The sequence below is a fragment of the Cornus florida genome, unplaced genomic scaffold (genome assembly GCF_030987335.1).
Source record: "Cornus florida cultivar Cherokee Brave unplaced genomic scaffold, ASM3098733v1 CherokeeBrave_3.0.0_Hap2_Chr03, whole genome shotgun sequence".
NCBI lineage: Eukaryota > Viridiplantae > Streptophyta > Magnoliopsida > Cornales > Cornaceae > Cornus > Cornus florida.
In genome coordinates this window covers 7936233-7952100 of record NW_026775573.1, presented here as the reverse complement: position 1 = coordinate 7952100, position 15868 = coordinate 7936233, and the positions used below count along the sequence as shown (strand labels likewise).

General features: G+C 32.2%; 1 protein-coding gene across 1 annotated transcript; it reads right to left on the bottom strand.

Moving 5' to 3' along the window:
- Positions 1–346: 346 nt before the first annotated feature.
- LOC132299297 (beta-glucosidase 24-like) lies at positions 347–5468 on the bottom strand. Its single transcript, XM_059795827.1, has 13 exons — positions 5035–5468; positions 4700–4769; positions 4056–4114; positions 3693–3768; positions 3107–3190; positions 2861–2948; positions 2343–2655; positions 2053–2180; positions 1702–1913; positions 1582–1616; positions 1280–1382; positions 948–1038; positions 347–837 (listed from the first exon to the last, which is right to left on the bottom strand). Exons 1-13 carry the CDS (start codon positions 5200–5202, stop codon positions 582–584), a joined length of 1683 nt encoding a protein of 560 aa, XP_059651810.1. The 5' UTR covers positions 5203–5468; the 3' UTR covers positions 347–581.
- Positions 5469–15868: the final 10400 nt, after the last annotated feature.

Sequence of the window (15868 nt, the reverse complement as noted above, 5' to 3'; positions counted from 1 at the left end):
ACGTCATGTTGTCAGGTACATAGAATCAAATTCTAATATGCATAATATAATTATATTTTATAAAAAATTAATTATATATATACACACATTATATTTTTACAGGCCAAAAACAGCCCAAAGAGGGACCAAAAAAAAAGAACCCCAAAATTGGGCCCAAAACTTGGGACAGCCCAGGACCAAACTACAAGTTAATAACCGCAATTAACGGCCCCTCTTAACAGTAAATGGTGGGTATTTGCAGACTGTGTCTTGTATATAGATGCAAGTCAGATCCACGTGTGGATTATTTCGAAACTGTTTGAAATGAAGAGATGCAGTTGCATAAAAAAACAATAACAATGACGATTCATTCTATTATTGCTTTGCACATAATAGTAGCACACACATTGAAGCATAATCACATACATAGTGCACATAATCACATACAAAGTGCACATAATTTAAGCAGATGGAAATTTAAAATACAAAATAGAGTATATATATATATATATATATATATATATATATATATATATTCTTTTAGGTTTATTGGTTAATATACTACTCCATCATGGAAGTGGATCCAAACCCTGTTCTATGCATTAGATGATGCCATTTTGGTGCACAGACATAGAACCCAATGCAAGCCCCGTGTCAGGGATCTTAGGAAGGGTTTCTGCTCCATTTTTCAGAAAATTGGAGAACCATGAGGCTGAATCTTTAGAAAATCTAAACAACGTCTTGTTGAAATAATTCACGTAAACAAGACCAAAACGGACTGTGTAACCCTCGGTCCATTCAAAATTATCCAGGAATGACCATACAAAATATCCGTTCACATTCACTCCGGTTCTCTTCCTGTCAAAATTCAAATATAAATATTCATAGATTTGTATTTATGGGGGAAAATATTAATTAAAAAAGAAAATGGGTTGTTTTGAAACTTTAAAAATATGTAAAATACTAACATGACATCACGGAGGACATGAAGATGATCGTTATGGTACTTTATTCTCATGGAATCATGTTGAATATTGTACCCATTAATTAAGTCCACTCCTGCAAAGAATGGTCAGACAATATATATGAAAAATATTAATATGTAAGAGTAGAAATGCATACTATATGACTACCATATGCTATATATGCAAACTATGGCACACAGAACAAATATATTATAAACATTATATATAAGAGAAAAAAAAAATGGCATATATTACATATATCTATATATATATATATATATATATTATAAACATTATACATGCCGGAGAAAAAAAAAATCTCATAAGAATTTTACCATTTTCAGTGACATAGATTTTGGGATTGTTATATTGATTCTTTGTGTAGTTCAAAAGATCTCCAAGTCCTTCCGGATAAACATAGAGCCAGTCTGAACCTGCCTGAAAAATCAATTAAAATATATAAGTGAATATTTTAACTCTGAATATAAATAACTGAATCCTAAATCCTAATTAAATTACTTTGCTTAGATGGATTAACATGGAAAACATTCTTATTATTATTTTGCTTAGAGACATTTATTCTAGGGATTTTATTTTAAATATATGATACACAATAATGTACTTCGTAGACGTTTACCTTTGGACCAATTTGGTATCCAGTTGCGTTTACCTCTTACGTCACAACATAAAATTAGTGTCAATAACATGAAATAAACATATTTGTAGCATAGAAATGGATCGATTAGATAAAACCTACCCATAAGACTTGAGCAAGAATCCGTCAAGTAGCTTGGAATTTTTTTGCAAGGAACATGATATGCATAAGCTGCAGTATAATAATTTAACCCTATGAAATCGGAAGACCCTTTTACCATTTTTGATTCACGATTTGTAAAAATCGGCAACCGATCTCCGACGTACTCAATCATTGAAGATGGATAGCTGCCACTGTTCAAAGGTTCCATAAACCTAGGGGAACCAAAAAAACACCAAAAATCAATATTCACACCAATAGTTTATATAAATTACCGATATATATATATATATATATATATATGTAGAGAGAGAGAGAGAGAGAGAGAGAGAACCATGCAATGGACCTACTTACCATCCATACATGAAATCAAGGGCCCGATTGGCTGCAGCAGTGTCATTTTTTGACTGAGTGTCGAACGGAAGCATCCACTGAACAACATTTACAATACCAATTTTACCCATAATTTTACTCTGTATCCTCTACACAAGATCATGCATGGCCATCATTAGAACCATCATATTATTAAATCTTAAAGAAATTGAAAATCGTACTAGTTAATTCAAATTACTATTCAGATTAAATTGACAATTCAAATTCTCAGATTCTGTAATGACTGTGGGAACATCGTAGACTGGACTAACCTGGTACTTGTTTCTATAAAGTTGCACTGCTTTTGCGTGAGCAAGAAGTAGATGATGTGTAACATTGTAAGGCTCAGTGCCAGAATCACCAGGCACAGGGCAGCTTATAAAAAGCGACTTAAAAGCTCTTCCAACTCTATACAAATCTTCGGATTTTTGCAAATTTTCGTCCTTAGAACATCTACCGGGTGGAAATGAACCATAGGCATATCCCATGGCACTGTAAGACCATGGTTCATTTATGGTGATCCAGTACTGCACCTTATGACCAAACTCTTTGAAGCAAAGGTCAGCATAATCTTCAAAATCGTTCCTGTACATTAATTAAAACATTGCATGGTAAGTTTTTAGTTAATTTATGACACGAGATTCATTGATATACAGTCTATTTGCATGAGGAGGTAAGACTGCACCCGTACATTTAATCCTTCCCAGGTCACAAAATGACAAGGCTCCTGCACTATAGTACGAGACTACATATATAATACTGGTAGCTAATATATATAAAGATTACGTACACAATTTTGTAGTCCAGAAACCCTCCATACTCATCTTGAAGGGCTTGTGGCATATCAAAGTGGAACAAGGTAACAAAAGGCTTCAGTCCTGATCGATCAAAAAGTACTAAAAATTATACACCTTTCAAAAAATAAATAAAAAATACTTATTTATTTAGAGAATTATACTTATTTTGAAATTGATTATAACAACACAAAGTATAAATCAAACAAAAAAAGGGATAAAGAAGGCAATAGATTTGTGACCTTTGGATAGGGTGTCGTCGATGAGATTGTGATAGTACTTGAGTCCATCAGGATTAACTCCTGAACCGCCATTTACCCGGCCACCTAAATATATATCAAAACAATTAGAAAATATTAATTATGCTCTTTCTTTGTCGAAATTTTGAGAAAATTATGATAACAATAACATAATGGATACGAATTAAGATTAGAAAAGAACATGAAAAGCCAAAATAAATTATAAAGTATATATGTTAGTGGATTTAAATATTAAAGTTGCACGCTCTCTAATAATTTAATTTTTTTTTAAAAAAATGATATAACAGGCCAAAACCGTGGCAGAAAGTGTTTTCGCTTGTCGTTAAAAAGCAAAATTTTCTTGTAGTGAAGAACAAAGGGAAAAAAAAAAAAAAAAAAGAAGAAAAAAAAAGAGAAGCAATTCAATGGCAAGGAAAGATTGGAAAAAGAATGCGGATCTGTTGTTTGAATTTTATTAGAGATCAAGTGTATCAATGAATTGTGATAAAAAAAAAAAAAAAAAAAAAAAAAAAAAAAGTGTATCAATTAACGAAGTTTGTTAAAGGATTTAAATATTAAAGTGACTTACTAGGTAATATTCTGGACCAAGAGAGGGAAATTCTAACAGCATCAAAGCCGATATCATTCATTCGCTCAAAGTCTTCCTGTAAAATTTGTAAATCTTCTTATTAAATATGCATGTAAACATGCATGGATTTGTGAAGGGCTCAGTGAGGGTCCCACTGAAAATTTTTATTATTACATTTTACACTTCTAAATTTATACTTTTTTTGCATTTATACCCATAAAATTTTGAAATTGTCCCCATTGAAATTATAAAAAAAAACCGCTCCATATAAATTCCTCCCCTCATATGAATTCCTAGATCCGTCCCTGCATGTAATTCAACAAAATAAAATTATAGGAAAATCTGTTTCAGGCAAAATATTACCGGGTAAAGATCATAGAAGTTAACAGCAACCTTCCCGCTAGCATTGCCCTTTACCATTTCTACAGCACCAACACAACATTTCCCAAAATAGAAAGCATATTCAGTGAAAGAAAAGTAGTCAATCGTTGCATAAGCAATGTAAAAGCACACTATGCAACACGATGAAACAGTAAAAGAGAGAAAATCTAGGTTTTGTTGTTGTTTTAATGCCCGAAGTTAATGAAATCACTTTGAAGTTACTTGGTTCAGTTTTTTTAAAGACTGAAAAATAAAAAATTATGCAGCTAAAAAATTCTTTTGGTTAACAATTTTTTTTTCTCAATAAATGAAAATTTCATCAGAAAAGACAGTACATGAAAAACATTTTTTCATAATTTCCAATTTTCACATTTGTTGATAAACATTTTTCAGAAAAGTGAACTTAGCTAGTCCTTTTTTTCCAAATCCTTTAGGACAATCTATTATTTCAAAGTGCATTAATTGCTCCGCCTGTAATAGTTTTTATTTTTATTTTTATTTTTATTTTTATTTTTATATTTTAATCCTTTCAAAATGCCTCCGCCTAGAATAGTTGTTTCTTTTCCATCATTTCATCACTGCATGTGTATAAATGTATATTTAGAGGGAGAGAGAGAGAGCTCTGCCTGGATATGTCTGAGTGAAGTGATCCCAATTATTTAGTCCTTTACCACTTGCATTCCAAGCACCTTCATACTGTTGAAACAAAACAAAACAACAACAATAATTAATAATAATAATGGAAAAAGAAAAAATTCTTTGAATAACAATAATATAAAGGAGGTGGTTTAATTTGTATAGAATTAATAATGATTCTTCGTCCAAAGGCATAGAACTGAAAGAGGGAGTTAAACGATGTATTTAAGTGGTTTCACTTAAACACATTTACAATGAAACATATATATAATATATATATATATATATATATATAGTAAAGAAATTCAATTAATTAAGAACATACCTGGTAAGCAGATGATGCTGCTCCGAATACGAAACCACGTGGAAAACTGTGACGGTTGAAAGGAATGTTGTTCTCTGAGTCATCTCTGGGTTGAACACCAGCATAGCCATGAGCCACTGAGTGAACAAAAACAATGAGACTTAGGAGGATATGGCCTTCACTTCCCATACTTAACTGGTAATTAATTGCTTCTGACTCTAAAATGGGCTCCTAAGCTCCCTCTATATACCAATATTACATGCTCTTAGTATACCACTGGAACCTAACATAATCAAATAAAGCAACATAATTTTCTCCTATGATCAAGCATCATCATTCTCTCTCTCATAATCACAGCTACAACAATTGATTGAATTCGAATAGTATTCTCAATTCAAACTCTAAGGGATTTTTTCAATCGGTTATGGTGGGTTCCAGACTTTCCGTATGCTCCGCTTTGTAGGAGGGATGAATAAATAGATGAAAGAGAGAGGGGGAGGGATCGATGAATGAGATCGTTAGGGAAGGGACGGTGTTTCCTCACTTTTTTTGGTTTGTTTGTTTGAATGTAAGAGATAATGGAAATTAATGATAGATAATGTGACATATTTCTTTGTTTTATTGAAAAGAAGAGAAATAGAGATTTTATATATTTTTTACCTGTATATATACTCTCTTGGTGTGAACATTTCTTCCTTCGGCTTTTGGGAAAGGAATTTGTAGGGTTTTAACAAAGTGATTTTGTAAATAATTATAGGCTAAAAATAGTATTACGTATTTATTGGGAAATTTTCTTTCATCTTCTGCCCAATTTTGAATGAATGAAAAAAATGTGAACTTGTTTCATTCCTCTCTTCTCTTCCTCCCAACCAAACGATGAAAGCATGTTCCATTCTTCTATCTTTCTTCCCTCCCTTCTTTCTAACCAAATTAACAAAGTAGAACATGTATTGCAAATTGGTATTACAACCATTAATTAAAAAAATAAATAAAAATATCATTTTACTTTAACAAAATGTCACTCTTGCCTTCAAGCTATAATTAGAGTGGAATATTATGTATAGCAATTTTCAGGGGCCGTACTAAGAGAAATCGAACTTGAGACCTCAAACTGACTGAGGTTCCGATCTAGGCCCAAGTCTTTTCCTCTAGGCCAACCCCTTTTGGGTTGGGACAGTTCCTTTAGTGCAATGCATTAATAATAACAAACGTGATACACGCACAAAGACCCACCCACCAAACCATGCATGTAATCTCACACACAAACAAACACATTCCATCTTTAATGATGACAATTTTGAGTAGATAATTCATTTATTATAGATTTATTAAACATTAAATTTACATTCATAAATAAAAATCATCCTTGCTGGTATAGAATTTTTAGTTTATAAATAAGACGGCATATATTCTTTCAAGATGACAAACTTTTGCAAATTATGGGTGTGAATTACATACGGAGTATATATAATTCTAGGTTAGGGGGGCAGACAACACCATTATCGAGAAAAATCTAAATTTAATTTTGTTACATTAATGTGACAATGCCATTTTTATTAATGGACACGTGGAAATTGTGGTTTATCCGAAATCAGACAAGCATGCAAAACATTTAATCATTTACCGAACCACCAATATGAAACCTTATCTCCATCACTCTTTTTCTTAGGATGCCATGCTCTGCTATAATTATGTGCTTGTGATCATTTTTTTGACACTAAAATGTTCTTTGTCGTGTGCGGTTATCTATCGTGAACGTCGAATAGTTCGGAAAATTTAAAAACAATATAGGTTTACTGCATCATTTAGTTTCTGTTTAACTTTTTTGTAATGATGAAAGTGTTTTTATCAGTGTAGTGGTCATGTAAAAAAAAAAAAAAAAAAGTTCAAGCTACCTACCTTAGCATGTGATTATAGTAAAGAGGTTCATAATATAGTGACCTCTTAAATATTTATCTTGTTGGTGAAGCATTTTTGCAAGAAATTAAACCACCACTGTATATAACAACTTGACTAAACAAGAACAATTTAATTTAAAAAACTGTTTGAAAATTAAAGATAACAATGAAGATTCATTGTTTTATTGCTTAGCACATACTAGTAGCACTATTACATATATAGTGGCATATAATTTAAGTAGACGGAAATTCAAAATACAGAATAGAGTATGATATCTTTTTTCTGATTTATTTGGTCCAAAATATATTATTCTTGTGATGTTTCTATTTTTCGTCATTTTTCATTTTTTTCAGAATTTTTGTCATTGCAAGGGCATTTCCGTCTTTTGCCGTTTTGCGTACCGGACATTATGAAGTGTGCCGGTTGTATCCGAGAGTTGGTTGGGACATTTCATTGAGTTCGGGACTCTTTGAAATGTGAGGGTTGCCCTTTCGGCATTTTTCAATTTTTCGAGCCGGACAGTCCCGTGTACCCCGCTACCAGAATTGTTGTACGGGGATTTTAGTTGGGTCCATTTGTATCTCATACATTTTACTTGATGTTTTTTATGTGGGTTACATATATATATTTAGTTTGTGTGTAAAATGATTTAATTGTGGTGTAAAAATAAAAGGAAAATAAATTAATTTTGGTGGGGCTTACCATTAGCATCTTTTAAAGGCCAGAAGGCCATTGGAGACTCACAATTCTCTTCCTCTCCCGTAAGTCTCTCTTTCTCTCCCAATTCTCATCTCATTTTTTCTTTTTCTTTCCAAGTGAGCTTCAATTCTTGATTTCTCCTTCATCTTTTAAAGTTTTTGAATGCCGTTTGCGACAAATTGAAGATCACGGCGAGATCTACGATTTGAACGGAGCAATTTCTTATTTGGTGCACTCTAAGAAATTCGAGATCTAGGGCACTAATTTGGGGGTTTTTTGCATATCTTGAGGTAGGGGCCTTTAATTCATGTTTTCTTGTTCCTTTGTGAATTATCTCTCAATGTTTGTTGCAAAACATGTTTAATTTTGAGTTGATTGCCTTGAGGATGATGTAAATGATATATACGAAATCTATGATTATGTGTATTAGTTAAATTGTATGAAAACACTACAAGAAATGGTGCTATTAGGGACAAAAAAAACTGTCCCTATAGGTGCCCAAACTGTCCCTAATACCTTTTTGGGACGGCTGATGTAACCGTCTCTATATGCAGTGTCCTAAAAGAGTTTTAGGGACAGACTAATTGGGACGGAATAAAACTCCGTCCCAATTGAGTATTAGGGACTAAATTTGATTATCTGTCCCAATTGAGCATTAGGGACAGAATTAAATTCCATCCCAATTGAGCCTTAGGGACATAATTTAATTCCGTCCCAATTGAGCATTTAGGACGGAGTTTTATTCTATCCCAATTGAGCATTAGGGACGGAATTTAATTCCATCCCAATTAAGCATTAGGGACGAAAATTTATTCTGTCCCAATTGAGTATTTAGGATAGATGTTTATGCCATCTCAAACTGATATTTGGGATGGATAATGTACTTTTTTTTTTTTTTTTTTTTTTTTTGGCATATGCTATATTATTCGATTCATATCCTGTTGCTTCATCGATTCATAATCTACCTGCTATATCCATTCATAATCTACTTCTACACAAACTAAATTTAATGTCAACCATTAATTAAAATATATATGGGTTGTTCAAATTACACTTCTAGCAATTCTCAAAACAGTACCAAAAAACATCATATGTAATCCCAAAAATTAGTTTCTAATAAAAAACTTTCTTGGCCTTGCACTTAACTTTCTTATACAGCCTTTGGAAGAGGTGCAGCAGCTGCCACCTATTTGTGTGCCTAGCTTTTAGGAAATGCTATCAAAAACTTAGTTTCTAAACTTCAATGTCTGAAATCATTGATCATGTATTGGAAGCCCGGATTGAAATGGTTGGTACGGATGACCAAATGCCCCAAACATAGGTGGCTGAGGACTATTCAATAGACAGCCAAATAGTCCATAAGTTGACGGTTGTTGCTGCTGCTGTGGGCTACCAAACGGAGGTCGATGCGCGCCAAATTGAGTGAACATAAGCTGAGAAGACATTCTGTTTGGTTCTCCACAAGACTAGCCACAGTTGCCTTCAAATCATTTATGGACTCCATCATTCCATCTCATTTTTCTTCAGCTATATCAGCCTTCCTCCTCTCAGCTTCTAATTCTGCCACCAATTCTGCAATATTGGCATGCATTCCTCTTACGTCCTCGTGGAGCCTTCTTTCCATGACCAAACCCGCGGAAATAAGTACCCTTTCCTTTTCCAAGATAATTCTCTAATATTTGTTCATCCACTGGAATTGGACTACTAGCATCCACATTAATTGATTCCTTTGATTGGGCAACCATATTATCCTGCATTTTGAAATGTCAATGAAGTAATTTAATAGAGAAATTGATGCAACCTAGATAAGTAATAATTTCTATTGCTTTCATTAGGAACACCAATTTTATTTAGAATTAAGGCAAAACTGAAGCACTCTTAATTAACTTTAAGGATAATGAGAATTTTAGTTCAAATAATTGAAAAGAGTGATAAGTTTGCTATGCAGTGGTAAAAATTCCTCCAGCAGCATCATCACTGACACACAAAAACAAAGTTACACAAACACAGAGGTCAATCATGGCAAAAAAATTAAAGGCCCAAATCACTATGTTTATTTGATTCATGGGTTGTGTCTTTAGTCAACTTAGAATGACACCTACTTCCAGTATTCAAATCTGAAGTCCAGAATTCATATCAAACCTATCAACTAAATCAATGTGCATGTTGTAACAGTGTTGTGCAAGTTATTTCTTTGCCAACTAATTGCACATAATTGTCTCACACATTTATATATTTGATTCACTGTTGTGTTTGTCTAATCCGTGCAGCTTCAAGATCAGGAAAGATGATTATTCTGATACATGTTTATTGATTTTTCAATGCTAATAATTAGATTGAAATCTTAAAACCTGAAATCAAGTTAAATATATTTCAACTATAAGGGGATTTTTTTTATTTGTATGCATTAACTGCAGTTCAGAGGCGATATTGTTTCCTAAATATATTTAAAATTAGAAGGGATTTCATGTTATACACCACCACCAAAAGTACATGACATAATGCAAACTTAAAACCTATTGAGCTGATGAAGGTATATTGCAAAGGGGGAAGTTCACTAAAAGCAAGCTATCTGCTGCTTAGTTATTGAATGTCTTCTGTAACATCATGGAGGCCATAGTTAGTTGATCACAGAGAGAAAGAGAGAGCAGTTGACTAAAAGAGAATGTGGGGGTATTGCTGGATGGTAGAACTGATACAAATCCATGCACCTAAAAAAGTGAGGTTAGTACCTTAAGTTTGATAGAAGTGCGTTGAAACCAAAATTGCTGGGATGGTTTGATCCAGCCATAGCCAAAGATGGATGGAACTGTGGAGTAATCCCCACTGTCAAGGAAGTAAAGATTGAGAAGGGATTTATTTACAAAATTGGAACCGTGAACCCCGTGGATTTCTAGATTATAGTTTCCAAAACCATCAATGATTTGGGCGTCAGGAGGATTGAACTGAGACAAGGTGTGGTTCATGCCAACAAATATATTTCATAACACCTTCCCTTGAGAGGGTGGATTCTTGGTTATGGTTTCCCAGAACAGCAGCCCATGGGATTTTAGACAATGTTGTGGGAGCAAATACAGCAACCACTTCTAAAACAATATGAAATGTCCATCCTTCCAACACACTTGATTAAAAAAGATCACGAATAACGTTTGAACTTAACCCTTCAAAATCAAGATCAGGATGCATTATATATGAAGAATACAATATGCAGTCATAACATAACCACAGTATGTTCTTTGGGGAAAAAGTCAATGCAATTTTAATCTAAGCCAATGTTCAAATTATATAACCAGTCCAATGATTCTATACACAACTTCAAAGTTGTACACTAAACACTTACTAAACTAGAAGCTTTGGTTCGTTAGCCTTTTCTGAGGTAAGTTAGTTGCTGGCTAATAAAAGCAAAATCACATTTTGAATCTAGTAAAGGATTGCTAGGTTAATCTTATAGATATGAATGACATGGCTTACACAAGATCCGCTATATGCCAATTAATTTAATAGAGATAAAAATGTACAAGTTGCACTATATGGCAAATAGGCTTATGCATTACGCATTTGTCACCAGACCAATGTTTTTCAAATGAAGCAAGTACCCTTGTTTGTTGATCATATTGGATCACTTACCCAAAAAAAAAATATTTGTAGAAAAACATAAATCATTCCTATATTTCCCAACCACTTCTAAGTTTTAACAACAGAGAAGATTTCTGGGGATAAGGGGTGACACGGGACTTAATATTAAAATGTCAAACCTAGATTTATGAAATGCCATTGCTTGAACAAATAGATTTTTTTTGAAAAATATTTATGTTAAGAGAGTAACAGCTTGTGATACCCCCGAATTTCCGAATGCGGGTTGGCCAGGCCCACGCCCGAATACCCGAGGATATCAAAACAAATTGATAATAAACGAACACAGAGTACAAAAGAATAAAGAAGAATAAATAAAATACTGACAAGAAACTAAAATGATAATCTACTAATAAACCTCATAATATATTTCCATTAATTAATAAACTCTTCTGATACAACTGATCCTCCAAAATACAACTCGGGAATCCATACTGTGTGGACCCCTAGAAAATCCAAACTAAACAAATGACAGTAATCTAAAATAGGAAACTGAATCATAAAGGAACTCCTATGTAGCATCGGAAGAATGAAGTAGATTGATCCCCGCTCAGCACGAACAACCTCTACTCGTGACGAACACCTGAAAAATAATGGTGGGTCAGGCCCACAAACAAGTTCTACTCTACTACAGTCCAAGCAGAGATCCGATACACGTATACATCCTAGTCAATCCAACAGTAACTAGTAATCCGTATATATATATATACACACTAAAGGAACCTCACTAGACTATAGGGTTGTCTCAACCTGAATAGTAGGTAACATGCAAAACGCACATATAGTGGGCATGAGTACCTAGACCTACCAGGGTACACAACTACACTATATCTAGCTACACATCCCTGGCAATATACGCGCCCTAACCATTGATCCTGAGACTCAAGCTCATATCATGGCACCATACTTATATATATATAATCTAGTAACCATCCTATCCAGTATAAATTAATCCTCCATAAGTCATTCAACTTGTTCAGCTGACCTGACTTGAATATAAGTAGGACTTAACATTTTAGTTAATCCATTCCCTTATATAATAAATTAATCCTCCATAAGTCATTCAACTTATTCAGCTGACCTGACTTAAATATAAGTAGGACTTAACATTTTAGTTAATCCATTCCCTTATATAAAATAGGTAGGACTTAACTGATAAGTTATTCCATTCCTAGAATGCCACTGTCCCATACCGGTGCATTAAACCACACAATCCAACAATTGATATAACAATTAAGGAAATACATCAAACATTCCATAAATAACTATGATATCAAGTTATCACCAAAATAGGAATGCCTTATTATTTATTTAAGCTTCCTATATCATATGTCCTACACAAATTGAATCTTATACATGATGATATTTTATTATACCGTCAAATAAGCATTCTCCATATCCAATTCATCCTACACATTTAATCTCAATTGCTAAAACATTTTAAAAGATTAAATCCATTCGTTTGTTTAAAACATTCAAATAGCAAACATCATTATGATTGAGTCTATTTAAATTTATTTAAACCCAAACTTAGTTCCTATTTAATGTTTAGGAATCCTAGGCATGTTTCTACGTTCCATCATTCCACAAATATGAAAAATACATAATTTAAACATGTAAAAATTCACACCGAAAATCAAATCATGCATTTAATTTACACATAAGAAATTAACATGTTTTTCAATTAATTGCACTCCTCCACAATTTGATTAAACTCATTTAAACCCAAATAATTTATTTAAATAATTTAATCCAACCCTATTTAATTAATTTAACCTTTAAATTAAATTTCACACTTGGCATGAGTACTCTAAATCATGCAACCCAATCCTTAATAAATCTATTTAAATTAAATAAATATGTAATACAAATCATCAATAAAATATAAATAAATAAATATATATATATATATATATATATATATATATATTAATTTAATTTAATCATAATAACAATCATTCTTTCAATCATTACTTTACTTTATAATAATCATTGTTTCAATCATTAAAACAAAATCATGACTCCAATCATTAAAACACAATCATGACATCCATCATTATTTTAATCATTATTTAACTAAAAACCCCAAAATAATGAAACTGATTTCACGCCAAACTCAATCTCGCCTCGTTCGGCGTGCTGTCTCTATGAAAAGAAAAAAAAACAAATAACAAACAAATAAAATTTAAATTTAAATTACACAAACTGGTGCCTTATTCCTTCCTCGTTCGGCGTGCTAAATGTGTGAAGAATCAATTCCGTACATGTACACAATTTGGTTTATGTTGATTTATATAAAATACTTTCCTCGTTCGGCGTGTACATCATGAACCTATTTTATTATATATATATATTTTTTTCATCCATTAAATATTAAACTATCCATACTAGCAACAATTCATGTAAAAATAGAATAAAATAATTCTAATTTAATTTATTCAAAGAACTTATAATTAATCTAGCATGCATAGAGTACGAATCAAAGGAGAAGAGAAAAATTAAAACTTGCATCATTATTAAATTTTGTATGATTAAAAAAAATCCTGGAATTTCCTAGGCATGTATAGAAACACAAATCTAAGGCAGAGAGATAGAATAAGAACTTGCCTTAAACTTTCGGATTAAAAATTAAACTTCTTATTCCTTGATTTTCTCTTTACAGGGTTTTCTCCTCATTCCCTTCCTTTTCCTCCTTCCTTCTCTAACTCTCTCTCTCTAGAAAATATCACGTGAATATTTCTAACCCCCTTTTACAATCTATAGCTTTATATTTATAGGCTAAATAAAATAACCCTAACCCTTTTTCCATTCCAAGTTTAACTTAAAAATAAATAAATATTAAAATATTAAAAAGTAAGTAAAATATGTTACGTATATAATTTATGTATATATTTATTAAATAAATAAATTATACACATTTCATTATTTATTAATGGATTATCCAATAATACTTAAGTTACCATAATATTATAAAGTAACTTAAAACATAACACGTATCAAATCTATGTATATTTTTATTATTTAAATATAAAACATATATATCAGATTAAATATTACTACCCAAGTTACCGTAAAAGTAATTAATAAATTACTTTCTTTTTTATATATGTATATAATATATATATATATATATATATACACAACTATCCATGGGTAATAATCTATACACATCCAACCTCTTATCCAAGTAGTCCATGGGACCTAATTGGTTGGCCCATTACTACTAACCAGAATCATAAAAGAAAAATAAAAGAAAATAATAAAATAAAAGAAAATATTTAATTTATAATTAATCAAAATACCATTTAAGCACATAATCTAATTAAACAATTAACACATAGACAAATATAAATAACACGTAGTCACATAATCAAATAATCAAGTAATACCTAATTCAATTAAACACATAAGCAATTAGTCAAATAATCAATTAAGTAATTAAAAATACAATTAAAACAAATAAATAAATACCTAAACTATCCTTTTAAAATTAGGAATATTACATTCTTCCTCCCTAATAAAAGGAATTCCGTCCTCGGAATTCGCCCTTACTTTATTTCATTATGCTTAGAAAATGTGAGCGAAAAACATTCTCCGATTCCCAAGTAGACGCAACCTCACTATGAGGGCTCCACTTAACTCCAATATACCAAGTGGTATACAGGTTCCTATATTTTTAGAAACACAATGATAATACCATGCATAGGTTGTATCAAACAATAACGTAATCCTCCCATTTCGACAAGGGAATGATCTGCATACCTCCAAGTGCCATAGAATATACGCACAAACTCCTATGCACCCAGTGCTAATAATTTGGTAACGCTAATCCAGAGGCGACTGCCTCAATTGTGGAACACTATCCTCTAAAAGTCAATATAATAAGTAAAATTGACCTTTCTCTACAAATCTCCTTTCTTCCTACATGGAAAACAGAATGAACAAACTACTCCCTGATAGAAAAACTCTAGTATACGAGTTCAACTATTTACAACATCCCACTGCCGCCTCCTAACCACGCGCAGTTCAATACAAAGGGAAGTATCTCTTTCCGACATATTTTTAAATGAAGTCGAGGTCTGATTGTACAACCCTTACTTCTATTTCCAACCAACAAATGAGAGGTATGCATTGTGAAAGATACAAAACCTCCAAAGTTGTCACACTAACCTTCTTGTGCCAACAATATCATAGACAAAATTCTGACAAGTGAAGTAAACACTTCCAACAGTCCATGAAAATCTAGGATATACGCCTCAAACATATCCTTTATGGTCTAATTTAATCTCTCGATTAATTCCTCCGTCTATATATATGAAGTAGAGCTGCTGCTCCAAAATCTTCATAAAGCTCCTTCGAAATAGCACTTTGCATCCACTAATATGGACATCCACATGCTATAACACCACTATCACTGAACTATATAACTACTATGAATTTCTAAAATAAGCATCACTCAAATTTATGTCCTCAAGTGATCTTTCTCAATCCACCACTGATCTGTGATAAACTTACCGATATTGAAAGTTAATCGGTAATTCCATTTATCAATAGTCAACTATGACTTTAACTCAACAAAAGTCAATAAATTACGACATTTCCATACATACCATGCACCTCATCT